This window comes from Sinocyclocheilus grahami, unplaced genomic scaffold (assembly GCF_001515645.1).
Source record: "Sinocyclocheilus grahami isolate Dianchi unplaced genomic scaffold, SAMN03320097.WGS_v1.1 scaffold240.1, whole genome shotgun sequence".
Lineage (NCBI taxonomy): Eukaryota > Metazoa > Chordata > Actinopteri > Cypriniformes > Cyprinidae > Sinocyclocheilus > Sinocyclocheilus grahami.
In genome coordinates, this window is record NW_015505419.1 from 1063733 (window position 1) to 1090884 (window position 27152).

The window sequence follows — 27152 nt, forward strand, 5'->3', positions numbered from 1 at the left end:
ATCATATTTTTACGTTAATTTTTCTGGAAACTCTTTTGTACTTTTTACATCTCAAGTGTTGCTTTCTTTTAGTTATGAGACAGTTGCTGCAATATTGCAGCCCTCTAGCTCTGGATCAGTCACAGACACGGACACTTTAGATCCTCTCGACAGTCTTTCATCCTCTGTGGATCCCGAGGACAGCGCCACTCGCATGGCCACTGGATGTGATCCTTCATTAGAGGCACTCGTACAGGCAGCAGAGTCTGAGGTCTTTGATTCTGCTGAACCCTACATGTGGCGTTTGGTTGGTGGTTGTTCAGAAACATCACTGTCATCAAAAGAGACTGAAAGCTGGTTCGTTGAAGATGAAGACTTTTGCCTAATGAGGAAGTGGCCCCCTTTAACAGAGGCTGACCTTCATGAGATAAACAAAGAGGAGGAGGACAAAGCAGATGTTGACTCATTGATACAGAAGTGTACATCTTCGGTTCAAGAGGAAACTGGTAATGATGAGATTGTGACAAAAAGTAAAATGTTGAAGGATGAGTTGTCAACCACACTATTTCCAGAGGAGGGGTGAGTTCATCAGGAGTGTTACATTCAAACCCAACCTGCAAGTCCTGTAAACGGCAGCACGGCTATATTTGTTTTTCTTTTAGTGTTTTCCAACTCACATCTGCACACAAATTTGCACTGAAATGGCTTTTATGTTGGTTTTTTGGTTGTTGTTTTTTTTTCTCTCTAAATATTATGTCCATGTGTCTAATTTTGCTTTTTGCCCTAAGGTGCAGTGTGCAATTTCAGTGCCCCTAGTGGCACCAAATGGAATTGCAAATATTGATTGTTTGGCCAGATGGTTTATCCTGCCACAAATCAGGCCATTGAAATGTTTAAAGGGGTCATATGATGCGATTTCAAGTTTTCCTTTCTCTTTGGAGTGTTACAAGCTGATTGTGCAAAGATAAGATCCCTGAAGCTGCAAAGACTAACGTCTCAAAACCAAAGAGATATTCTTTATCAAAGTTAAGACTGCCACGCCCCCCTAAAACGGCTCGTTCAAACACGCCCCCACATATCTACCTCACTATGTGGAAATATTTGCATAATGCCACCCAAATGTACACGCAAAGAAAGAAGGCGTGGTTTCAGTAACCGCAGTTAGTGTTGAAGCAGCCATGTCAGGGAGACGCTGTGTGTTTCTAGGCGAAAGCAAAAGCACTTTATTTGGCCTTCCGAAAATAGATGCATTTAGGAATCTTTGAGATTACTTACAACAGAACAGCAATGCATTTTATGGATGACCGTTTCGTGAACCTATGAGAGGAGGTAATTCTGACTTTGCTATGACAATCTGGCACTTCTGAATCAGCTACTGTTTTGTTATTAGTTTAAGTGTTTGCTATTGACTGTTCAAATGCGGAGTTTTGCACATCGTGTGTGTGTGTGTGTGTGTGTGTGCGTGCGTGCGTGCGTGCGTGCGCGCGCGTGTGTGTGTGTGAGAGAGAGAGCGAGAGAGACCAGCTTCATCACTGTGTCTGTCACGCGACTCTGTTCCCCTTTCGGGCTCTTTCGTTACATTTATTTTGAAAGCTGAAGCTTGCGATTATGGAAAGGGGCGTTACATTTCCGACGAGTGCTTGCGGTGTTCGGCCAATCACAATGGACTGGGTCAGCTGGCCAATCAGAGCAGACTGTGCTTGTCGGAAGGAGGGACTTTGTAGAAAACGAAGCGTTTGAGAGAGGCGGGGCATAGAGGACCTACAATAATGTACATAATTTTAATTTTAAGCATGTCAACATATTCTGTTACACCAAATACACAAAATAATGATCTTTAAAAAAGCATCATATGACACCTTTAAGCAGGCTAAAACAATTTTGAAAACTCGTGTATCGGCAAACGAAACCGGGAAGAGAAATTGTTTTAAAACAAAGAAATTACGCACTTCACCTTGAAAGACGTTTATTTGTTCAGCTAAGATTGTAAGCTGTGATCTTCTGTGCTTTTATTACCAAATCCACCGTTGTTGTGACTTTTATTTACTCGTTGCATGATGCAAAGGTATGTGCAATTTCTGAAGACAGCATTTCATGCAGTGGTACAACTGCTTGCTAAACAGGATGTTTGGTTGTGATTTATAAGTGTGTCGTGGTACAGTCAGTGCATTCATTATCTCAACAGAAAATAAAGTAGTGATACTGTATTTTTGTTCTTAAGGCCACAACATCATTTTGTCCAAGAAGTCTCTCTTTTCATCCAGCGGACTAAGGACGAATTGCTGGATGAAGAAAAAACACCTATGTCCTTACTGTCTTCAATAAATTCTCATAACCCAAGGACTATCACAGAACAGACTGTTTCAGCTTCAAAAGAACCTGTGCCACCAAGAAGGACTAAGAAGCAAGACATTCTTCAAGGGACATTTCCATCATCATCACCAGTTTCCAACCCAGCTGAGCCAACTGCTCAGAGTGACAACATCTGTGTCATAAAACAAACTGATCATTATTCTCAGAGTACATCACAAATTGTACAGCCAGATACCCCACTTTGTATTGTAACCATCCAGAGATCTTCCGCTCTGGTAGATGAGGGTACATCTTTAGAAACGGATCGCTTGACAGATGTACCTGTCCCACTGACAAGCACTTCTTTTCCTGATGGGACTTCTGTGATAGAAGCAGCTGAAAATGTAGTAAAAGTATCCAAAATTGAGATTTCTTCACCAGAACCCAAAGAGAAGCCCACACCCAAAGAAATTATAGCGTCATGTCATGGCAAAAGCGAAGAAAATGTTCCCCTAGTGCCTGCGGAAGACACAGTCACACAATTACATGCTCCTCAGAGGCGGAATAATAAAGTTCAAACCAGCAATGTTGATGAAGCTGTTGGAAAGTTTGAAGAAAAGAGTACATTGTCTTCTGTCATCACCAGTATGTCCCAGTCTGAAGACAAAAGAAAGACCCATGCTGGTGATGAATTGAGCATGAAAGACCAAGTACAACTGGATTTGAATGTTCCTGAGGTGTCGGAAGTAAAAATGCGAATCAAATGCACTGATCTTCCAGTCCCAGTGCCACGTGTAAAGAAACGTCTCAGTGGTTCTTTTCCAGATTATCTTCCAGCCCCTTCATCCACCCCTTTATCTGAAACAGATCAAGGTAATATTGTTCTCCAAACAGTAGACCATCAAGATTCAAGTCTTCCAGTACCAGTGCCACGTGTGAAGAAACGTCTCAGTGGTTCTTTCCCAGATGATCTTCCAGTCCCTTCATCAACCCCTTCATCTCAAGCAGATTCATATAGCATTGCTCCCCAAACAGAAGACCATCCAGATTCAAGAATTCCCGTCCCGGTGCCACGTGTGAAGAAATGTCTCAGTGGTTCTTTTCTAGATGATCTTCCAGCCCCTTCATCCTCCCTTCCATCGCAAGCAGGTTCAGATACCATTGCTCCCCAAACAGAAGACCATCGAGATTCAAGTCTTCCAGTCCCGGTCCTACGTGTAAAGAAACGTCTCAGTGGTTCTTTTCCAGATGATCTTCCAGCTCCTTCATTCACCACTTCATCTCAAGCAGATTCATACAACATTGTTCTCCAAACGAGAGACCCTCAAGATTCAAGTCTGCCAGTCCTGGTTCCACGTGTGAAGAAACGTCTCAGTGGTTCTTTTCCAGATGATCTTCCAGCTCCTTCATTCACCACTTCATCTCAAGCAGATTCATACAACATTGTTCTCCAAACGAGAGACCCTCAAGATTCAAGTCTGCCAGTCCTGGTTCCACGTGTGAAGAAACGTCTCAGTGGTTCTTTTCCAGATGATCTTCCAGCCCCTTCATCCTCCCTTTCATCTCAAGCAGGTTCAGATAGCATTGCTCCCCAAACAGAAGACCATCAAGATTCAAGTCTTCCAATGCCAATGCCACGTGTGAAGAAACGTCTAAGTGGTTCTTTTCCAGATGATCTTCCAGCTCCTTCATTCACCACTTCATCTCAAGCAGATTCATACAACATTGTTCTCCAAACGAGAGACCCTCAAGATTCAAGTCTGCCAGTCCTGGTTCCACGTGTGAAGAAACGTCTCAGTGGTTCTTTTCCAGATGATCTTCCAGCCCCTTCATCCTCCCTTTCATCTCAAGCAGGTTCAGATAGCATTGCTCCCCAAACAGAAGACCATCAAGATTCAAGTCTTCCAATGCCAATGCCACGTGTGAAGAAACGTCTAAGTGGCTCATTTCCAGATGATCTCACTGTTCCCTTGAGTTGTCCACCTGCTGTAGATTTACTTAACATAGTCCTTGAAGGAGTACCAAGTGGTGCAAGCATACCCATCCCAATTCCCCACTCAGAGAAACTCAGTGATAAGTTCTCTGATGAGAACCTTCCAAGTATTCCTCAAGAAGAAGGCAAGCTTCATCTCTCAGAAAACAAACAATGTTCTGTTGAAGTGGACACGCAGGTGAGGGCAGAGGCAGAGATTGAGAGTCTTGAAGATTCCACCACCTCAAGTGCCAATGAAGTAGAGCTAAACAGAAAAGGCCTGGAGGAGTCTGGTTTAGAACCTGTTGGTCAGTTAGTACCTGATGTAACAGTTATCAGTGAAAACCCTAAGACTGCTGCTCCACTTGGTGAATATTGTAAGGACAAAGGGGATACAGACCAACAAATTGAAAAAGTTAAAAGTGTTGAGGAAGAAAAGGATGCTGTACATTCTGGAGATGATGAGGTTGATTTGAGCATGGACACTGTAGATGACACAGGTGTTATCATAGATGTATTTAGGTAAGTCTCATAGGATAAACTGTTGCAACATTTGTAGACATTACAAATGCCAATTTTTGACAAAAGTGCAGTAATTGCTTTTCATCCAATACTGGTGTTCCTTTGATGTTGGGTTTTCAAAAACAATGCTTTTAAGAATAATTTGCTCATTATGGGTTTGACCTTTAAGTTAAACTGTTTGTCTTTATGAAAAATGTGCATAATGTAAATAAAAATAAATAAATGATTGTTTGATGCTATTCTTGGTGCTTGTTTAATTTTGTTGTTATGCATACGTTGTTTACGCAAAACTAAATCTAAATTTCTTTTAGGCTTCAGAGATATATCTACATGAGTTAAATAGATTTTGCAATACTAGTTTATTTAAATGTAGAAATCAGTTTTGTTTAACATTTCTTTTCTTTCTTTAATCCAGAAAAGAATTAGCTGAAGACTCCTCCAGTCTTCCTGTGCCAATGCCTCGCGTGAAGAAACGTTTAAGTGCCTCTTTCTCAGAAGACGTCTCCATTCCCAGTTCCTCGTCAGCCAATCAACATGAGGTTTCAGAAAAGGCCAATAATGAGCTGACAGTGCCTGTTCGTAATAAACGAAGAGCTGCAGCAGATGCCATAGACCTTCAGGGAAGTTCCACAGCTCACACATCGCCAACCAGTGAAACAGAGGTTGTTAAATCTGCTGCTTTTTAATTACGTTGATCATATTACCATAGTGACATCAATGAGCAGGTGGTTAATTTGTTTTTGCCTTCGATTCTAGATTGCGACCTTGGTGAATTCAAGTCAGTCTCTGCTGGAATGGTGCCAAAAGGTCACACAAGGTTACAAGGGGGTCCGGATCACAAACTTCAGTACCTCATGGAGAAACGGCCTCGCTTTCTGTGCCATCCTGCATCACTTCCATCCAGATAAAGTGTGGGTGTTTTTTATGTGGAAGAAGCCATTAAGCTCATTTCATAAATGTTACATGGGTTATGTATTTTTTATCAACCCAGTTCTACTCAGTATTTTGTCTATTTGTTTGTTATTCTGTCTTTAGAAATTATGAAATGCTGGATCCATACGACATTAAGCGCAACAACAAGAAGGTGATACACCCATTTTCAAATTAGATAATTACTTTTTTCTTTTTTTTATTCTCTTTGACTGTGATCTAATTGACTGACCCTATTTAATGTTGTTATATTTTAAGTCTAAACTGTATGTTCAAGTTTTACTGTACAAAACAAATTACAAGGCCATTTTTGCTGTGCACTTACCTTAATGATTATAATTCTGTGATCAGCAAATGGCAAAAATGAAGATTTCCTTTCCTGTATTCATAGGCGTTTGATGGCTTTGCTGAACTGGGCATCTCTAGGTTGATAGAGCCCTCTGACATGGTGCTGCTGGCAGTGCCCGACAGGCTCATCGTGATGACGTATCTCAACCAGATCCGCACCTATTTCACGGGCCAGGAGCTCAGTGTCATACAGATCGAGAAGAACAGCAGCGAGTCCAGTTACGCTGTTGGAGAGAAGAGGGAGGAAGCCGATCCTGAAGCCGCTGTTCGCTACTGCGCAGAAAGGCTCCAGGGCAGCGGCATTACTCTAGAGACCAATGGATGCTTCCCTGAAAAGGAGGTCAAGGAAGGTGCTGGTGTTTTGGTGCCACCTCCAAGAACGAAGCGAACGCAGGGCCCGAGCCAGGCTGGAGGATCAGGGTCCACTCAGCCTCCAGTGGCACCACCAAGAACTCACACCTCAAAGGCTTTTTCTCATCTCAAGGATGCAGATCTTGTTAAAAAGCGCAGATCGAAGCTGCGGGGAGAGTCACTGGATGAGCCTGAACCACACGAACAGCAGAGCGGTACAGAGGTGAACATTTCAACTATACTTTACCGGTCAGATGTTTGGAATTATTAAAAAAGAAATTGAAAAAAGTCTCTCATGCTCACCAAGGCTGAATTTATTTGAACATACTGTATTTTAATATATAATTTATTCCTGCGATGGCAAAGATGAATTTTCAGCAGCCATTACTCCAGTCTTCTGTGTCATATGATCCTTCAAAATCATGTTACATTTTAAAATAGAAAACAATATTTTTTTATTGTAATAAGATTTAATAATATTAGTGTTTAACTGTATTTTTGAATTATTAAATGTAGCATTGGTGAGCAAAACTTTGTGTTTTTGAAAGAGATTATTCAAATGATTCTTTTGACCAGTAATGTTATATTTATATGTTATTAGTGGTGCTGTCAAACGATTAATCGCATCCAAAATAAAAGTTTTTGATTACATCATATATGTGTGCGTACTGTGTATATTTATTATGTATATATAAAGACACACACATACAGCATATATTTTGAAAATATTTACATGTATTTACGTGTATATATTTATATTCATATAAATTATATCATATATAAATATATTTAATATATAAATGTAACATTTTTCTTAAATAAATACATGCATGTGTGTGTGTGTGTGTGTGTGTATTTATATATACATAATAAATATACACAGTACTCACAAAAACTTTTTTTTGGATGCGATTAATCACGATTAATCGTTGACAGCACTAGTTATTAGTCTTAAATTGAATAGTATGGTCAGAGCTTGAAGACGAGTTTGAAACACATACACAAAATTGTTGATAATAACTATCATGCGTGAAAGCTAATCATTTTAAGTGAAATGAGATTTGTAAATTGTCTGTGTACTTTGCAGTTTCATGCATTTTTCATGAAATTCATTTTAACCAAACATATACAGTATTCAGGATCATTATACAGGACTCATCATGTGTGACTGTATAGATGTTTTGTGATGGCTCTTGTTTACAGTGTGCGCTCTGTTTAATTCAAGTTTTTGAACATGTGATTGATATTGTTTCATGAGAAAGATATTGTTTTTGGAACTGGGTTGTATAGCACTGTATTTTTGTCTCCTTGTGAGGGTCATTATTTTCAAATGTTCTTATCATTGAGTTATCTTTATAAACAGTGTATTACTGAGCTGCTGCGCATTATGTTTTTGTACCCAGGCTGCATCAGTCCAAGCAGAAAGTGAAGCAGCCAAAGGAGGTTCAGAGTCACGTAAGATTTAACTCAAAACATACTTTTCAAAAACTTTATGTTCAAAGACACTGACATGTTAAATCCATAACTTGTGCTTAACATATTTTCTGCAAAATGTAAGAAATTATGAAAGTTTTTTGGTTGTATACTTTTGTGACGTAAATTAAATGACCTATTGCATGCATTTAAACAATTTGATTAAGATGTATTGTTCTTCTGTTTTGTTTGTGTAGAAAACGTAGAGAATGTTGAAGAAGCCACTGCAGGAGAGAATCAGGTCATTTGACGATTTTCATTCAACTTAGTCGTTTGAAATATTGGCTAAATATAAAAAGTATTTATAGATTGGCTTATATGTAATAGTATTGTATAGTAAACTAACTCCAAACCAATATTTTATAGGGTTGTAAAATGCGTATACATGGGTGTGAGTATTTGCATGTGTGTTTATGATGTGTTAGTGTATTTGCAGGATGTCAGTCAATATGTACTTAGTGAGATGCAGGCTGTGGAGGCTGAACAGAAGCAGATAGATCGCAGAGCAGACATTGTGGAGAGGAAACTAAGAAGACTTATGGAATCTGGTAAATATATACACATATCCACTAGCGCTGACAAACGATTAATCGTGATTAATCGCATCCAAAATAAAAGTTTTTGTTTACATAATATATTTATGTGTACTGTGTTTATTTATTATGTATATATAAATACACACACACACATACAGTATATATTTTGGAAATATTTACATGTATATACATTTATATATTTATATTATTATATTTTATATTATATATAAATATATTTAATAAATAAACAACACATTTTTCTTAAATATATACATGCATGTGTTTGTATTTCTATATACATAATAAATATACACAGTACACACTCATATATTATGTAAACTAAAACTTTTATTTTGGATGCGATTAATCGCGATTAATCGTTTGACAGCACTAATATATAATGATTAAAGTAGTATATATATATATATATATATATATATATATATATATACGTATAAATTAATAATTTGCACACACCTCCAGATTATTATTAACAGTATTAACTAACTTTAGATTATGATAGATTATGATGCATTGTGCTGAGCAAATGACAAAACATTTGATTAGTGTGGCTTGATGAAGTTGTGCTCTTATCATACACTTGAAGGTAGTGATCGTGTAGAAGAAGAGACACTGATTCAGGAGTGGTTTACCCTGGTCAACAAGAAGAACGCTTTGATCAGGAGACAAGACCATTTGCAGTTACTGTATGTCTTTTCACACTTATTCCAATTTTGTTTCACTATACTTATTTAGATGATGACCTCTCTAAAGCTTCATTTGAACAGAGGCTGATTTAATATGCATTGCTAATAATTATCATTCCTTTTGTGTGACAGACAAGAAGAGCAAGATTTGGAGAGGAAATTTGAGCTGCTAAAGATAGAGCTACAAGATTTAATGGCTGTGGAAGGTACGACTGTTCTTACATAAATATACTGTATGTGACATGGAGAACTATATAGCTAAGAATGAAAGAATGTGTTTTGACATATTAAAGACATTTTGGCACTCATCAAGTAGTTTTCTCAGTTGTGGCATGTGGCATCTCTCATTACCCTCAATTTTTTGTCTTGCTTGTTTTGTAAAATTGAAGAATGGAAGAAAAGCCAGGCCCATAAAACCAGAGAGCAGCTGTTGTTGCAGGAGCTGGTGTCTTTAGTCAACCAGAGAGATGAGCTTGTGCATGATATAGACGCCAAAGAGAGAGGGTGAGATTCATTCACATTACAAAATATAGTCCTTTTTTAGTCCAGAATTGAAATGTTTCTTGTGTAGCAAAGACTGAAGTCAATGTAATTCATTCCGTTGCCATCAATGGAATAAATTACATTTTAAAAAACATTAAAATAGAAATTTGTGATTTTAAATCATAATATTTCACAATATTAGTGTTTTTACTGTATTTTTAACTTTTTTCTTACTTTTTCTCTGTCGTCTCATTCTCAAGGGCTCTTGAAGAGGACGAGAGGTTGGAGAGAGGACTAGAAATGAGGCGCAGGAAATATGGAAGTCGGAAAGAGAAGTGTGTGTTACAGTGAGGGATCCTGTGCACCTGCTTTTATACAGGACTGTCCCCCATTAAACACTGTGCTGATGGACTAGTGAGGTGTGTGTGGACCATATCACATTAAATGATAAGGAGATTGTGACTAGATGAATTCTCAGTCCTCGTGTTGAAAGGTTTGAGCAGCGTGAATGTTCATTTCAGGGTGGATTAAAAGTTGTTTTCTTTTAGAGACATTTTTAGTCTCAGAATATTTGTCTGACGTGAAATGTGAAATAGTCTTCTGACAGCAGTTCTTGTTTTACATTTTCAGTAAAAATAATATACATGTGACCTTTGCAGTGTTATTACCTTATTTAACTTGTTTGTGTAAGTCGGTTGCTGCAGTGATTTTAAGGTATCTCAAAGCTATGTAAAATAGTACAGTACAAGTATGAAAGAAGGATCAGGCCGTTTTAAAAGACACTGCTGTGTTACCTTCTGTTATGCAAGTCATACATTTAACTAACCCAACAAACAGACAAAACAGCACAAAAGCATGGGAGAAAATAAACATTTTGCACACAATTTCTCCATTAAGTCACCCTATTAGTTATGGATATCATTTGAACAATATGATCTTAATGATGCCTCTCCAAATACTGTTACAATGGTTGTCTGTTCTGTTTGAAGAACCTAATATCACAGGATATAGAAAATACAAAATGTCAAAAAAAAGAGTATGTGCATGAACTTTGAGTGTTAGCATTTTGTTTTCAAATATTTGAATGAAAAAAAAATAGGGAGTGTATTTATATAACATCATTTTTCATCCATGTATGGTACAGAATGCAAAAGCAAATGCACCCTCTGCAATTCAGAATAATTTCTCCTTTAAAAGTGTGTGTTATAGATTTTTTGAGTGACTGGTTGTTTAGAGACTCAGCTCTTTGATATTATCTCTGGCCCTGTTTACACTGTTTGAAATGTCATTGTTTGACAGTGAATTGTTTTTAAAAAGTCCTGATGTCAGCTAACACACCTACAGCTGACAGGTCTTTGGGAAATAAAATTGTTTTAAAATTCTGTATTGCATCCAGCTTGGTGGTTGTTCAGCAGAAACAAGTACCATAGTGTGTTTACAAGTATTGTGCAGTTTTGTTTTAAAGGGGTCATATGATGCTATTTTAAAGATCATTATTTTGTGTATTTGGTGCAACAGAATATGTTGACATGCTTTAATGTTCAAAAAACACATTATTTTTCAAATACTGTACATTATTGTAGGTCCTCTATGCCCCGCCTCTCTCAAACATGTCGTTTTCAACAAAGCCCCCTCCTTTGACAAGCGCAGTCTGCTCTGATTGGCCAGCTGACCCAGTGCGTTGTGATTGGCCGAACACCACAAACACGCGTCAGAAAATATAACGCCCCTTACCATAATCGCGAGCTTCAGCTTTCAAAGTAAATATCAATTATTTTACCATCAGTTCAAGCCCGAAAGGGCAACAGACTCCAAAGAAAAAGGAAAACTTGAAATCGCATCATATGACCCCTTTAAAGGAAATATGTGGTGATCATCAGTATGTGCAAAGTGTCCTAACGTCACTGGATTCCAATGATTCACCGTGGCATCTTGTGTTAAGCAAGCATAAATACAGATGCACACACACACACACACACACACACACATAATCATCTCTCTACCAACAACAAGGGAGTTGTAGGGAGTGTATTGCAAGGTGTTTTGTTTGTTTTATTAAAAGAAGTGTTTATATAGAAACTTAGGCTATTTTTTGTAAATTGCTGTTAAACATTTTTATCAAATAATATAGGCTAATTGTTAGATATTAGATTGTTTATTGATGGTTGTATGGCTCACTTCCCTATTAAATGGAAACATCAGCACATAACCATTTCTCAAAAATTCCATATATACCACAGTCTTGCACAACATTTGTACAAAAGAAGCACTGCTTAATCAGCTACCTCACAGTGTAATGGAACACAAACTGGATCATTAAAGTGTGTGTGTTTTTTCTTTCTTTCTTTCTTTTTCTTTCTGGCAGTCACTGACTGAAAACCTGAAATAAACATTTTAAAGTTCATATAAAGCAGGGATTTGTTCACGAAAAGGCCTCGAGTTGGATATTCCATTGGGCGCTGGACTGCAATCAAAGAAAGAAATATAAAACATTATTAGCAATATTATAAGGGTTCTTCACGTCGAGTGATTACGAACGCTTTGCAAATCTTTAAAAAGAACCGAAACTATCACTAAGGACTACTGAAGTTTAAACTGTATTCGTAAGTAATAGTGAAAACTTGTATCTTCATCGGAATAAAGGAAGCTTTTTTCAATATGTTTTATTTTTTATTATTCATTTCATGGATTGTCTCTGCACAGCTAACACCAATCAGAGGTAAGACTCTGAGGATTCCCAGCAGTGTGTGCTTACAGTAGGCTATGCTATGGGATATTATGTCAATGTAATCAACCTCTATAAAAAGTGTTTCTTTTTAGAAGAAATATTTGATTCAAGCAAACCGCACAGACTACAATGGACATTCTCACCATCAAAAACTGTAAGTAACACAGTTTCTTTGTAGCCTATTTGGCTAATTCCATAAAGGTCTGGCTTTTGTGTTCCTCCAACAATGACTTTAATGAAGAAAGTTTATTAGGCTGTTTTATAACAGGCTGCACATTTTCTTAAAAAAAACATCCATATTCATCCATTTTACATGTTTTACATTCCATGTTAAATTTTTATTATAAATGTTTTATTTTATATATATTGTTCAAACGTTTTTGAATGAAATTTCATTTAAAAAAAATATGGTAAAAGGGAAATTGTTTTAAAAACTGAAATGTAGCCTAATTTTTTATTGATATTTTAATATGTAGCCTAATTTAGTACTGTGATGGCAAAGCTGAATTTTGAGCAGTCTTCAGTGTCATTCTTCAGAAGTCATTCTAATATGCTGATTTAGTGCTCAAGAAATATTTCTTATTATTATCAACGTTGAACAGAACCATTTTTTCAGGATTCTTTGATGAAAAGAAAGTTCAAAAGAACAGCATTTATGTATAACATTATAATATTATCATGTTTTACAACATTATAAATGTTTTTAATGTTATTTTCTTGCTGAATAAAGCAGCGTACTCTTTAAATGAATAATTTATTATTTTATACAGATAATAAACAAATAAAACAGATTAACAGATGTATTGTTTAATACTGGTTGATTTTTAATAATTAAAAATTGAATAATGAATCAAATTTTTCTTCTCTTTTGGTCGATGTAAGTGGAAGGAAACACAAATGCAGCTTGGAAAGGACTATACACACTCTGTCTACCAAGCTTGTAACCCAGAATTGAATAAGGATCACAAAACACTATGGACCAACTGGATCCCCAAACAAGATGCCCATGAACTTTTTCTGGACCTAAGTTTTGCCCAAGCGGACCAGGAGCCTCTTCATATCTATGTGCGAGAATCGAGCCAAACGCAGAATCAGTACTTTAGAAGACCACAAAGACCACCTCTTCTCAAGATCACAGTCCAGCATCCATTTCCTGATGCTGTTCCTCAGGATGAGCACCTGAGCCATGCCGAGGGCCTTAAATTGGGAAAGATCTCTCAGAAGGGTTTTTACCTGGGATTTAGCTACAGCGGCAAGTGCGCTTTCATTGCTTCGATCCAGGTGTTCTTCCTGAAATGCCCAACACTCGTTTGGAACCAAATGGAATTTGAGGAAACAGCAGCAGGAGGGATGGGGAGAGGAGTTTGTGTTAACGGTTCTGTGGCGATCAGCACCCCGATGAGGGAATGTAAAGCAAATGGGACGTGGGGTCCACCGCAGGGGTTATGTGTCTGTGATACAGGATACCAGACAGACGGAAACAGTTCACAAGGTGAGACAATGTTATATTTGACAATCTAAGTAGAATCAAGAGAGAGAGAGAGAGAGAGAGAGAAAGAAATGTGTTTAGAATTCTAATGCCAGCAATGCATAAGTTATACACAATCTTCACAGAGAAAGCATTTTCTGAATGGCAAAAAAAGTGGTTAAAGCCTTAGAATCCCTAAAGCATTTGAAATTGCACCTTCGATAAAGCAAAATGCTTGATTTTCAACTTTAACATAGCTTATAATATAATATAATATAATATAATTAATACATGTCTTATGCTCACCAAGGCTTTTTTTATTTTTACATTTTTATTTTATTTTACCTAAGTCTTCAGTGTCACATGATACTTTAGAAATCATTCTAATATGCAGATTTTTATACCATAGTAAAAACCACTCAGAGCATCTTAACAACTGCACAGCAGTGCCCTGGCAATAGTATACAACACCCTGGCATCATAGAAAGGATTTTTTTGCACAGAAAAGCTCTACTGACATTGCTCTTAAAATGTAGTGTTAGTTTTTATGTTTACAGTGATATATACAGTGCTGAAATTGTATGTTGAGTGTTTGTTTCAGTAAGACCTCCAGGCACCCTGTTGTCCGCTTCTGACTCCGTAGCTGATTCCAGCCTGGGACACTCTCCTGTCCTAACTGCTGGTCTAGTGTGTTCTGTTCTGGTTCTTCTCATTCTCATTGCTGTTGTGTTCATCTTTGTAAGGCGTCACAAGCTCAGGTAAACATATTGTATTTGAAAATGCCTTGGTCCTTCAAAATCTCTGGAATAATGGTCAGTGCATAAAATATGTTGTTTGCTGCTTTATGTGTGTGTGTTCAGTGGAGGTCAAGAAACAGAGCTCTCATCCAGATCTGGTGTGACTCGATATCGACGTTCTCAAGAACAAGTATACACTGCTCAACCGGAGCTAATCATCAGTGAGTCTACTTCTATTTTCACCATGTGAGCATTTTCATTCCAATTGTGAGTTTATATCTCAGAGATTAATTTATCATCTGGGGTCTTGCAAATCCCTATGAAAGCTCATGAAGTATTTGAGATCACCTTGTGTATACACAGTTTAAATGATGATTTTCATGCAGCTTGTATGATGAGCAGCTGTGATCAGAGTGGTGAATGTAGACCTTGTCCAACACTTGGAGAGGAAGTGTCTCAGCGAGACTATGGCTATGAACAGCTGCATACTGACCGACCTCAGCTGGAATCCACAAGTACGTTTGAGTGAGAAGTCAAGTTTGGCAATTCGTTCCTGTCATCTACACATTCAAATTTCCGACAACTCTGACTCATACCAAGTCTTACCAACAATCATAATACTCAATAAAAGCATTAAAATAGTGTCAAAATGCATATGCTTTTTTAGAAAAGGGGAGACCTTTAGAAAAACGTTTTCAAATTTTGAAATTTGTTTCCCCACTGTTATTCAAAAAGTTGAAATGTAATAATCTCTTCACAGTTTTCATTCGATAAGTATATAAAACCAAAAAAATGAATGTGGATATATTAACTTTTTAGATATTTTAGTTCATCTTTAATTTTTGGTTGTATGAAAGTAACTCATTTGTTATATACAGTATAACTAACTTAGACATTATTCTCATCCTTCACTCTCCACTTTTCCTATGTCTCTGTCTTTCTGTGTCAGGATCAGTTGAGGTGTTGGAAGGAATGAGTGATCGGCTGCTGTGTGATCTTAGAGACGTGATGGTGGAACGTACAAAGTTGACAATGGGCCAAAAGCTTGGGAAAGGTATAAACAAACTCTCACCCTGATCTTTTTTTCTGGGTCTTGCAAATTTGTCTGCACAGACATAAAAACATACTTTTTTATGTCTGTTGAAATGCATCCATTATTATTCAGTAAAATTACGGTAAAAACCCGGCAGCTGTGGTTGCCGGAATTTTACCGTAAAAAATACGGTAGCAACGTTTTAGGTTTTATGGTTTTAACTTAAATCTACAGTTAAATACCGTAATTTCATTAACTGATATAATTAAAAGATTGTACCGATCCAAACTTTTACACTTTCCCATACACAGTAATTTCAAATACGTTTGTGACTAAATCAAAAATATTTTTTGACAAAATATAAAAAAGAAAATTATATTTACTTTTATAATAAATAGAAACTTTTATATAAATGTATATAAATATATAGTATATACACAGTATTTAGTATTTCATTTCAGTATTTTAACCTGACCTTAATTGGTATTTGGAAATGTTATGCATATAGAAAATAAAATGAAGTGATAATTTAATAACTGTTTCAACCCCCAAATCAAATCAAAATTTGTTTATATTTACAAAATACAATTAAGTTGGTCAGTGAAAGCTTTGGTGGATTTTCTCTAGAGATGAATGCTACTGACAGATGAGGTTATTTATGTCCACCAGGGGTCGCACTAGAGCGGGTTCCGGAGTCCTCCATCCATGTACCGCTTGTTATTCTTCCGTTCATGGAGCATGGAGATCTACACAGCTTCCTCAAAGCGACCCGCTACGGTGATGTTCCCATGGTTGGTCTCACACATTTGCAACACCTGCTTTTGGACTTCTCCTTATTTTTTACTCTTGTTTTATATAAAGGGTTGGTTAAAATAACCACATAGCTGATTATATACATTGCGTCGTTTAAACTGGTTTCTTCTCTCCAGTTTGTGCCTTATCAGAGTCTTCTGGGTTTCATGATTGACATTGCTGCAGGAATGGAGTATCTCAGCCTTCAGGGTTTCTTGCACAGAGACCTGGCTGCCCGCAATTGCATGTGAGTCCACAGTAGGGCAGCAAAGAGCACAATAATGTCCTGTTAATACTTGCATTGTCTTGAGGAGAAGCCACGCCTAATGATGAACACAATGTTTTTTCCCATACTTACCCAGTGCTGGACTCACACACATAGTTTGGCTTTCACAGGTTGGGGGATGATCTGCATGTCTGTGTGGCTGACTTTGGCCTGTCTAAGAACATCTATTCCAGTAACTACTATAGGCAGAAGAATATGGACGTTAACATGCCTGTAAGGTGGATGGCTATAGAGAGTCTGTCTGACTTCTTATACACCACCAAGAGTGATGTGGTCAGTCCTATTTATGCTTCTAATGCAGTATTAATACAGTGCTTTGTTTTCAAATTGATCACTGTTTTTTGTGTCTAATGTAGGAATGAGTGAAATAGGTTATTTGTGTCATATTACAAACTGAACAACTGGTGAAACCTGCCAATCAGAAGACATTTTTTTTATTTATTTAATTGCAGTGAAGGAATAATTCACTCAAAAATGAAAACCAATGGATCCTCTGCAGTGAATGGGTGCCGTCAGATTGAGAGTCCAAACAGCTGATAAAAACATCACAGTAATCCACACCACTTCAATTCATCAACTAACACCGCATGGAGTGGAAAGCTGCATGTTTGTGAGAAGCAAATCATTGAGACATTTTTAACATTTTTAAACCATTGGTTCCATCTAAAATACGAGTTCTCTATCTGCAATATTGCTTTCTCCAGTAAAAATGGTCTTATCTGAATCAGGAGAGAAATGTTTTACAAATACGCCGCTTTTCACTTCACAAGATGTTAAGTGATGGACTGGAGTGGTGTAGATGGGTTGTGGATTATTGTGATGTTTTTATCAGCTGTTTGGACTCTCATTCTGACGGCACCCATTCACTGTAGAGCATCCATTGGTGAGCAAGTGATGGAATGCAAAATTTCTCCAAATCAGATCTGATAGAGAAACAAACTCATGTACATTTTTAATGTCATGAGGGTGTCAATTTTTTAAATATATATATATATTTTTGGCCTTTTATTGCGTTTTTATTAGATAGTTGAAAGCAGACAGGAAAGTATAGGGTGGAGAGAGGGGATCTCAAGACGGTAATCGAACTCAGGTCACCGTGAGCACAGTTGTGCTATATGTCGGCGCGCACGAACCACTAGGCTATCTGTGTTCATTACTATTCTATTCTATTAAAGAACTATTCCTTTAAATAGAATCATCAATCAGAATAATAAGAGTTTAAAAAAAACCTAAACATCCAGTTAAACACAAATAGTTTGAGTGGAAATGGTCCTAAAATAGTTTCTTATATATAAAATATATTTAGGTTTTTGTGTGAGAAAACTGTGGGAAACTCTGTGGGAAAAATATGACCTGGATACGTTTTTTAAAAATAAAATTTACCAACCAAAAAACTTTTTTTTTATACCTTATGTCTCACAGTGGTCTTTTGGAATAACCATGTGGGAGATCACATCCAGAGGGAAGATGCCTTATCCAGGTATCTCTGGTCATGAGCTCCTGGACTTCCTGGAAAATGGACACCGTCTCAAACAAGGGGACAATGACAGTAAATTGTAAGCACATTTTTCATCAAAACATCACAAAAAGTAGCACTGAAAAAATAGAATTATTATTTATAGACCATTCTGTTTATCAGGAATCTGTGACTAAGCCTTTATCAAAAACGGTCTATAGCAAGACTAATGAAATCAGTAGCAAACGTTTAGGTCTGTTTTAAGAATCCTCATGAGTCACGGCAGTAATGTGCATATGCAGCTGAATTATAAATCATTGGATATGATAATGTTTAGTGCATGTTTTTGAAGCATAAATGGCAAGAGGGGTTTTTAAACTGCAGATCTGGAAGATGATTCGTTCTAGTGCTTTTTGCGTTCTCTCTTTGCTGTTCTCCTTCTCCATTTTCCTTTGACTCTTCCTCTGTCAGATATGAGCTTATGTTGAGCTGCTGGCACGGAGATCCCTCTCAGAGGCCAGGATTTGGAGAGCTGGGCCAGAGCCTCAAAGCACTTCTGTCTGAGCTTCCACCCCTGGAGGCCAGCAATGAGGCCCACTACATCAACCTGGGTCTGCAGGCAGCCAGTGATCACCAGGACAGCGCAGAGGCCCTGGAGCCTGAGGTGGAGAGGATGATGTAAACGACATATACCTGCCTGAACCAGCGGGCAGCTTTGTTCTTTTCTAGACCCGTGAGGGAAGAGAAGGAAGACCTGCTGTGCATTACAATTTAATATGAGAATGTAGTCCACAATATGCATTTATTAACACATGCTTCAAGTATTATGGTGAGATTACGGTTTCAGAAATGACATAAAAGTCCACATTGCTAGAAGTACATATGAGAATTCATATTTATCAGAACATATACTACATATTTCTCAAAACATATAATATTGTGATTCATATTTAAATTTTTCTACTTTTTTTTACACTGTAGCCAATATATATATATATATATATATATATATATATAAAACAATTTAATTAGTAATATTAGATATTTCTTTTTAATATTCTTATTATTTAATACTCTTATTACAATTATATATATATATATATATATATATGTGTGTGTTTGTGTTTTATTGTACATCAGTTTTGCATGTAGTGTCTTGCCTTTCTAATATCTAAGCGCTTCAATAAAATATGGATATGTGTGACTATATGACCATATGATTCTCATGCTCCAAACACTATAATAACATGTGGAAAAATTATTCTAAAATCTGTAGGTTTTAAAAATAAATATAAATTATTTTTCAAAAACGGATAAACACACACACACACATTTTTTTTATTTTAATACATTTTTATAATAGTATATATATATAGTCTATTATATGTAATTATGTTTTATTTGTAATGTCATCTGATTTATGATCGTTTAATTATATATATATATATATATATCCTCCTGACTATCAGAAAGAAGTTATGAATTTAGTGTTTTTTCATGTCATTACTTTGTTTAGAGCAGAAGAAAAAATAATAAATACTTTTTTAAAAATGATATTTTATTAATATGTTATGATATCCTCTGTAGATATGTGTTTATGTCCATAAAGCGGCGTCCTCGTGATGTATCCACAAGATGACTTGAATCTCCGCGAGACCCGCGTACCGCCACGTCCTCTGACGTCACTGCCGCACCTGCGCAGCCATCTTGTGCTTCGAGCGAGGGGCAGATCGCAGGCAGAACAAAACAACAGCGCGTTGCGTTACATGGTCAGTAATGTCCGTCAAGTGACTGAATCCGACGAGAAGACAGTGTTGAGGTGTGATCGGAGGGGCTACATCAGAGAACGCTGCGGGATTACAGACCTAACTAACGCTACAAGTCATCCTCTTCATCACTATCGCCTCAGTCCGGTCTCCTGCTGAACCCGACGACAACGACACAGACACGCCATGAATCCAGAATAGTGAGTACTGACGGCCAGACTAGTGTTTGTGTAAGTTACTCACGAAGCGTCGGTGTGAGTAGCTTTGTCTAGCCTCAGCGACTAACGGCGAATTCAAAGGATATTTGCTCATTCAGCCTTTTGTGTAGACGGCTTCTTACGTTAACGAGCAGTAGTATCGCTATTGCACGCTTAAAATGTGAAACTGTCGTTATTTGGTGTTTATATAGCACGCGTTTGCCGTAGTGCGTGACGTCGTCGCGTCGCGTTGCGTTGCGACGCAGTGACGTCATCGGTTGGCGGACGCCAGGCTGAATCCAGCTGTCGCAGTGCATCTGGCAGGCGAGCGCATATTCCCCTTAAATGCACGCACGCGGTGTTTTGAACCATATGCGAGCTTGTCATTGCGAGGCATTCGAGTGTCATGTGGTTTTTATTAGGCCTGTGAATTGTAAAAGTCGGGTTTACAGCTGAAAGAGGTCTTGAGGAGGAGAAGTATTGTGTTTTCTTAGTAGCGTGCAGTCAGCTTACAAGTCTGCGTTCATACAGACGTGTTTAGTTGAGTATTGCACGAATAACCAGCAGATTGTTTGTCACATCCATCAGCAATATTTTAAGTGCATCTGTTTCACTGGCAACAATGGACACAAACATGTTTGAAACACTCCCATGTTTGCCATTGGTCAGTTAAGCAGGTAGTCCCGCCCCAAACTCCTGCCATTGAGCCAGCGTTGACATGTCTGACCTGGTCAGGCCTTTCTGTGTTGTAAATGGTGAAGTTGTCAGTTTGTGAGTGTATTGTACATCCTTAATTAAATGAACTAAAATATCTGTATCAGCATTGGCCATTGACCGACCCACTTATATCCAATTTATGGTGTTGTTTTTATTGCAGAAAGTGTTTGACTAAAATGTACTTGTTAAAACCGCGAACTGAACACTGAAACGCTTTACTTGTTTGAGATTATTGTTTGTGGGTATAGCACCTCTTGTTTTTCTCTTGACACAGGCAAGAGCACGGTGTATCATTAGCATGCTGAGACGTAGTGCTGGGCGGTATGACCAAAAATTTATATCACGGTATTTTCCAAAATGATACCGGTTTCACGGTACATGACGGTATTTTTTTTTTTCATGCATCATTTGTGTTAACCATATTTTCTACTGATTGAGAGAGGAAATACTGCAGTGTATTGACTTAGAATGACCTATTTTACTGTCATGATGAGTGAATATTGTCAAAAAATGCCACACTAAATAGTAGGGCTGGGTATTGAGTTCGATACTTTTTAGGCACCGACCGAATTGCCTCGATACCATCGAGTATCGGAAAACGTCTTGTCGTTTCGGTACCAAATTTCGATACCTAAGGGGTTAATCTCATCAGCGTCAGTGAGCCAATAAGCCTGCAGCACTTGCCGGTGTGTTCGACTAGAAGAGGCTCGGCGCAGATCGATCATCCGCGAGAGAGATTCGAAAGCGCACGGAGCAGTCTGCTCTCTTTAGCTCTCGTGGTACTGTAATACCACCAGTATAGTGTAGCGCGGGAGCTGTGTGGAGTTCCCATCATATGCAGATGTCCGTTCATTCTAACGTTACACGACCATTCACGCAAACTGTAGCACCATGCTACATAAGACAATAAAGAAGATTTATATTCCGCTTTTATTCAAAGCTCTTTAAGTTGGTTACATTTTGTTCCTTTGTGCAGTGGCTCAGGAGTCTTTGAGTATGTATAACCATTAACAAGCTGAAAAATAAAACCAACGGTTTTGTTTTAGATAATGTAATCTTGTTCAAATTGATTTCATAAAATTGGTATCGAAAAAAGTATCGTTCAGGAACTGGTATCGAAGTCAAGGTATCGGTATCGATATCGAAAAAATTTTAACAATACCCAGCCCTACTAAATAGTGACTAAACACGACCCCTTTTAATACATTTTAACCAGGAGTCACTCATTTATAATCGCGGCATCATCTGATAAAATCAACATGCATCTACACTAAAGAGCGGCTATGCGGTTGTTTTGGCTATATTTCTTTTTTGTCTCATGCAGCGCACTGCCTGCGTCTGAGAAACAAACTAAAAAAAACAACAAACAAAAAAAGTGCATGTGATATTAACAGACGAACTACGCTCATATTTATAATTCCAAACAATCAGTAAGCGACAGGTGCTAGGAAACGCTGTTTTGTACTCATTTATTGACGAGTCGGCTGTGGTGCTTCTCTGCCGCTCACTGCACAGAACAGACGCCGAGAGAGACGACACTTCTCCGGGAAAGTCAACCTCGCGTTCGCAGGACATCACTGGCGAAATCTTCCAACTGAACCATAGCTAAGGTTTATCCAAAGAAGACGCTAGGTTTGTCAGTATGAATATTTTATGGGAAAAAGTTGCTAAAAGGGTCTGAAAGTTGCTAAATCTAGTGCTAAAGTCGTGTGTGTGTGAGACGCGGGAGCTGATGGCACGGGGCGCTGGATATTTGTGGTGGTCATTGTGGATATTGTGGATGAGTTCTTCTGTGTCATCACGTTCTATTAGTTCTACAGCTTCAGTTTCGGAACTTTCACGCTTAGTAACACATACAGCTGTTCCCTCACCACAGTGCAACAGTGAAAAGGGATACCGGTATTGCAGTATTTTAAAAATTCATATCATAACAAAAATAAACACCGGTATTCGGTATGAACCGGTATACTGCCCAGCACTAGCTGAGTGTCATGATTGCTTCACAACTGTTGTGTGATGCAACATTTCTCAGTCTGTCTAATGTTAGTACTTGAATTCAGAAACCAGAATAGGTCCCTCGTTGCGACAGTCATCGCTGGAATCAGATTGGCTCAGCTGTATTTTGAGCTGGTGGCAGGGGATACTTTGTTTATGCTGATTTTGTTTTGAACCTACTTCATCAATGTGAACCAGATTCCTCGCTGTTGGTTATTGAAAATGGCAGTTGATTTCGCAACTTGTTTCCATTTTAGTAATACTAATGCCACTTCTTTATTATATCAGTTTAGCCTATGATAACCCTATGTAATGTGCTGTATGATTAGTTCAAGACAATAATGTAGTGTCATTGATATATTAACATAATAGGACAAACACCATTCCTACAAGTCAATATGCACACAAAACTTTTTACAGTCCAAGCATCTTTGTTGTTGGTCTTGCTGTGTATAAAGAGAGAATTGTTACTTTAGACTACTTTAGACCACATGATTTACAATATGCTACTTGTTAACTCTGCCATATTGTATGCTTATCATCACTAATGTAACTACTGTAGCAGTGTTGTCATTAATGAAAACTAAAAGTATTAAAAACATTGACATTTTGTTCATTGAAATGATGGTTGGATAAAGTAAAAAAAAAAAAAAAATTTATGATGTCACGGATCAGGTGAGAGGTCACGAGAAATTCTCCACCTTCGTTTAACAAGGCACAATTTGCAGCTGAATTAATAATGAATCGTTGTCAGCAAGTCTCACAGATGTTCTGTACCACATTTTTCTGTAGTTCTGATGCTGTGTAGACTGTGCTGATGACCTGATTGTCAAATTTGTGTTATTTTAAAAACGCCAGTGTTATTTTAGTATTGTTACATTTTTTTAAATATATTTTCAGCTTGCATTTTAATCTTAGTTTTTTTTTTAGGCCCTTTTGTCTTTTTTTTTTGTATTTCTATTTAGCTTTATTTTTTATTTCAATTTTAGTTTCAGTAATTTTAGTACTACTACTTATTAAATTGAAGTTCAAGTTAATTGCCAAGGCAACATTTCTCATTTTCATTTACGTGTTACCATTAATATGCATGTTTTATTTCAGCTTTTACTGAAAATGATTTTAATAGTTTTAGTTTATAATAACAAGCCTGCATAACACTGCTTCATTTATCACATGAAAGGTTGAACTTAAGAGTTATTTTCTATTCCCTGCTTTCTCTAAAGGAATCATATAACAATGTGAAACAGTGGCTCCAGGAAATAGACCGCTACGCAAGCGAGAACGTTAACAAGTTGCTGGTGGGGAACAAATGTGACCTTACCACCAAGAAAGTTGTGGACTACACAACAGCCAAGGTATTGATGTGTGTCAAAATAGACGCATCTAATCTGTATTAGTTTCTGATTTGAAATCTCTGTTCCCTTTTTGATCAAATCTAGTGGACTTTTCAAGCCCAATTGCTTCCCATTTTTGTGACATTGGTAGCATAATAATGCACTTACCCCTACTAATAATGCTGCACATGCTAAGGGTTAGAGATTTGAATAAACCCTAACTTAATGTTTAACCAGCCTTGCACCATTTGTTTTCTGGACATGAATGATACATCAAAATGTGCAGCTTGTTCTAAGCGCTTTGATTTAGACTTGCATTGCAAGAGACCAGGGGGCTGTTTCATAAAACTAGTTTACCAAATAAGCCAGGCTTATTTCAGTTATTCTGACTTATTGTCACTTGATTTGGTTTCCGAAAGCAAAATTATCATAGCTCAAGCTCAGTCACTGTGGCAACTTATGCTGGGAAACTTACCTGGTCCGGAGCAGGTTAACTGTCAGGCTAAGCGGAGTTCCTCTAACACTGACCAATAGGAACGCGTTGATATCACCACTGCAGTGACTTTCTCACATACAATTAGTTGACTTTATTATTAGTCCAAAAATAAAAGTATACAGAAAATGCAACTTAAATAATCAAATATATAAAAATATAGGCTACAACCAACTGTATTTAATGTATTGTGCCCAAAATGTAATGACCTTTTTTTTTAAGATATATAAAAACATTTTAAAGGGGTCAGATGATGCAATTTCAAGTTTTCCTTTCTCTTTGGAGTGTTACAAGCTGATTGTGCATAGATAAGATCCCTGAAGTTGCAAAGACTAAAGTCTCAAAACCAAAGAGATATTCTTTATAGTTAAGACTCTGCCACGCCCCCCTAAAACGGCTCGTTCTAACTGCGCTTGTCGGAAGGAGGGACTTTGTAGAAAACGAAGCGTTTGAGGGAGGCGGGGCATAGAGGACCTACAATAATGTACAGTATTTGAAAAATAATGTGTTTTTTGAACATTAAAGCATGTCAACATATTCTTTTACACCAAATACACCAAATAATGATCTTTAAAAAAGCATCATATGACCCCTTTAACATGGTTGCTACTATGATATAAATTACTTGCACCTCAGAAGCGAGCAGACGTAACACAATAAATGCTGTCAATGCTTTCGGAGGTGGATGCTGCTGTTTGGGAACGCAGTCGTGTAAGACAATTATACAGAAATACTTTGACGACAGACTTTGCTCAAGCATTTCAGAATGACCAAAACAACATATAGATGTTGTGAACGAGATCGGTCCATTGCTAGTCAAATTATCCCGTCTCATAGCGCAAAGTCACATTACTTTTTCGATGTGCATGGAGGAGTTTATTCAGTAAATGTGTTTCCATCGTAGTTTATGCGCAATTTTTCTTATCGGATAAAAAGTTTATCCTACTCAAATGTGCGCATAAGTTTTTTTTATGTGCGTTTTTAGAATTTATGCGCATCTTGGCGTGTCCATCCAGCGTTTTTTTAATGCAATATTCCAAAATGCGCATAAAAATAGGTGGATGAATTAAAAATGAAAATAAATAATAGAAATCAGACTACATTTTAACTGATAAGAAGAATACACATTTAACTCATTTGAGCTAGTAATTAGGGCTATGTTAGCCATCTTAAATTTGATTTACAGTTACTGCTATCATTAAAATACACTTGCATGTAGGATTAGAATTCTACATGTCACATTTAATGTCCAACAACATATTTTAGCAGAATGTATATTTTACTCAGAATGATTGCGCTATTATATTTAGCACGCATACGCGCAGCAGCGCTCGTTCACTCGCGAAGCATCGCCCACTCTTGTAAAATGGATATATTTGCATTACTTTCTAACATTTACATGTGAAAAATATACCTGTGACGTGTCAGTTATGCACTGAGGAAAACTCAACGTCTCAAATGCATTAAATAGCACAAATATTCGTTGTTTACCATAGTGGATCGATTTGATCCATGATCGACCTTAAGGGCTGCTTAAGAATAAGCGTGCACATCAAATGATCTTGACTCACTGAACCTGGATCGAATTAGTGAGATTGCGTGAACTTAAATTGTCGTTTATGAAACCGCTTTAGTCCCGATTGATTTCTTAGTTTATTTCAAGTCAGGTTTAGGACTATAATCCCCGCTTTTCAAAGCGTCTTTTATGAAACAGCCCCCAGATATCATAAAGACTTGGGTTTGAGCTCATTTTGACTATAGCCACTTATAACACTTAAGGTGCAGTCAGATTAGCGAAATTTCATCAAAATTTCATAGTCAAAAAAGGTACTTTGTTGGTAGTTTAGTGGTGCATGCATGAAGCACAGAATCACTTTAAATACAGTGAATCTGTGTAAAAATCTTGAATCCATTGGCGCCGATAGCCTAGTGGGCAGTGCGCTGACATATGACGCCGTTGTGTAACAGACGTCCCGAGTTCAAATCCCGGCTCAATTACCTTTCCCAACCCCCGCCACCCCCTTGTTTGCCATAGTGGATCGATTTGATCCAAGATCGACCTTAAGGGCTGCTTAAGAATAAGCGTGCACATCAAATGATCTTGACTCACTGAACCTGGATCGAATTAGTGAGATTGCGTGAACTTAAATTGTCGTTTATGAAACCGCTTTAGTCCCAATTGATTTCTTAGTTTATTTCAAGTCAGGTTTAGGACTTTAATCCCCGCTTTTCAAAGCGTCTTTTATGAAACAGCCCCCAGATATCATAAAGACTTGGGTTTGAGCTCATTTTGACTATAGCCACTTATAACACTTAAGGTGCAGTCAGATTAGCGAAATTTCATCAATTTCATAGTCAAAAAAGGTACTTTGTTGGTAGTTTAGTGGTGCATGCATGAAGCACAGAATCACTTTAAATACAGTGAATCTGTGTAAAAATCTTGAATCCATTGGCGCCGATAGCCTAGTGGGCAGTGCGCTGACATATGACGCCGTTGTGTAACAGACGTCCCGAGTTCAAATCCCGGCTCAATTACCTTTCCCAACCCCCGCCACCC

The 27152-nt window shown here is 37.6% G+C and overlaps 3 protein-coding genes across 5 annotated transcripts in view; all 3 read left to right on the forward strand.

Moving 5' to 3' along the window:
* Positions 1–10627, forward strand: part of LOC107597887 (uncharacterized) — a 39661-nt gene extending 29034 nt beyond the window's left edge. For all 3 annotated transcript variants that reach the window (XM_016289084.1, XM_016289085.1, XM_016289087.1), the window contains 13 exons: positions 73–558; positions 2201–4765; positions 5181–5427; positions 5522–5676; positions 5801–5849; positions 6087–6617; positions 7798–7849; positions 8065–8108; positions 8304–8415; positions 9011–9110; positions 9243–9316; positions 9500–9614; positions 9854–10627. In XM_016289084.1, the coding sequence (XP_016144570.1) occupies positions 73–558; positions 2201–4765; positions 5181–5427; positions 5522–5676; positions 5801–5849; positions 6087–6617; positions 7798–7849; positions 8065–8108; positions 8304–8415; positions 9011–9110; positions 9243–9316; positions 9500–9614; positions 9854–9944 (4621 nt within the window). In that variant the 3' untranslated portion in view covers positions 9945–10627. The remainder of the gene's footprint in view (positions 1–72; positions 559–2200; positions 4766–5180; positions 5428–5521; positions 5677–5800; positions 5850–6086; positions 6618–7797; positions 7850–8064; positions 8109–8303; positions 8416–9010; positions 9111–9242; positions 9317–9499; positions 9615–9853) is intronic.
* Positions 10628–11972: 1345 nt separating this feature from the next.
* Positions 11973–19071, forward strand: LOC107597906 (fibroblast growth factor receptor 3). The gene is made up of 12 exons (XM_016289111.1): positions 11973–12312; positions 12414–12475; positions 13204–13813; positions 14391–14547; positions 14650–14747; positions 14913–15041; positions 15476–15580; positions 16229–16350; positions 16489–16598; positions 16748–16910; positions 18060–18193; positions 18565–19071. Exons 1-12 carry the CDS (start codon positions 12252–12254, stop codon positions 18773–18775), a joined length of 1962 nt encoding a protein of 653 aa, XP_016144597.1. The 5' UTR covers positions 11973–12251; the 3' UTR covers positions 18776–19071.
* Positions 19072–19715: 644 nt separating this feature from the next.
* The window catches only part of LOC107597907 (ras-related protein Rab-1A-like), a 9438-nt gene continuing 2001 nt past the window's right edge, over positions 19716–27152 (forward strand). The window contains exons 1-3 of the mRNA XM_016289112.1: positions 19716–19912; positions 23407–23443; positions 23992–24123. Of these exons, the coding sequence (XP_016144598.1) occupies positions 19716–19912; positions 23407–23443; positions 23992–24123 (366 nt within the window). The remainder of the gene's footprint in view (positions 19913–23406; positions 23444–23991; positions 24124–27152) is intronic.

What these genes read in the sequence shown, in the direction of transcription:
- LOC107597906 (XM_016289111.1), top strand. Translation starts at nt 12,252, where the DNA reads ATGTTTTATTTTTTATTATTCATTTCATGGATTGTCTCTGCACAGCTA. An exon ending in CATTCTCACCATCAAAAACT is followed by an intron (nt 12,476 to 13,203) that starts GTAAGTAACACA and finishes GGTCGATGTAAG; the next exon opens with TGGAAGGAAACACAAATGCA. An exon ending in AGACGGAAACAGTTCACAAG is followed by an intron (nt 13,814 to 14,390) that starts GTGAGACAATGT and finishes TGTTTGTTTCAG; the next exon opens with TAAGACCTCCAGGCACCCTG.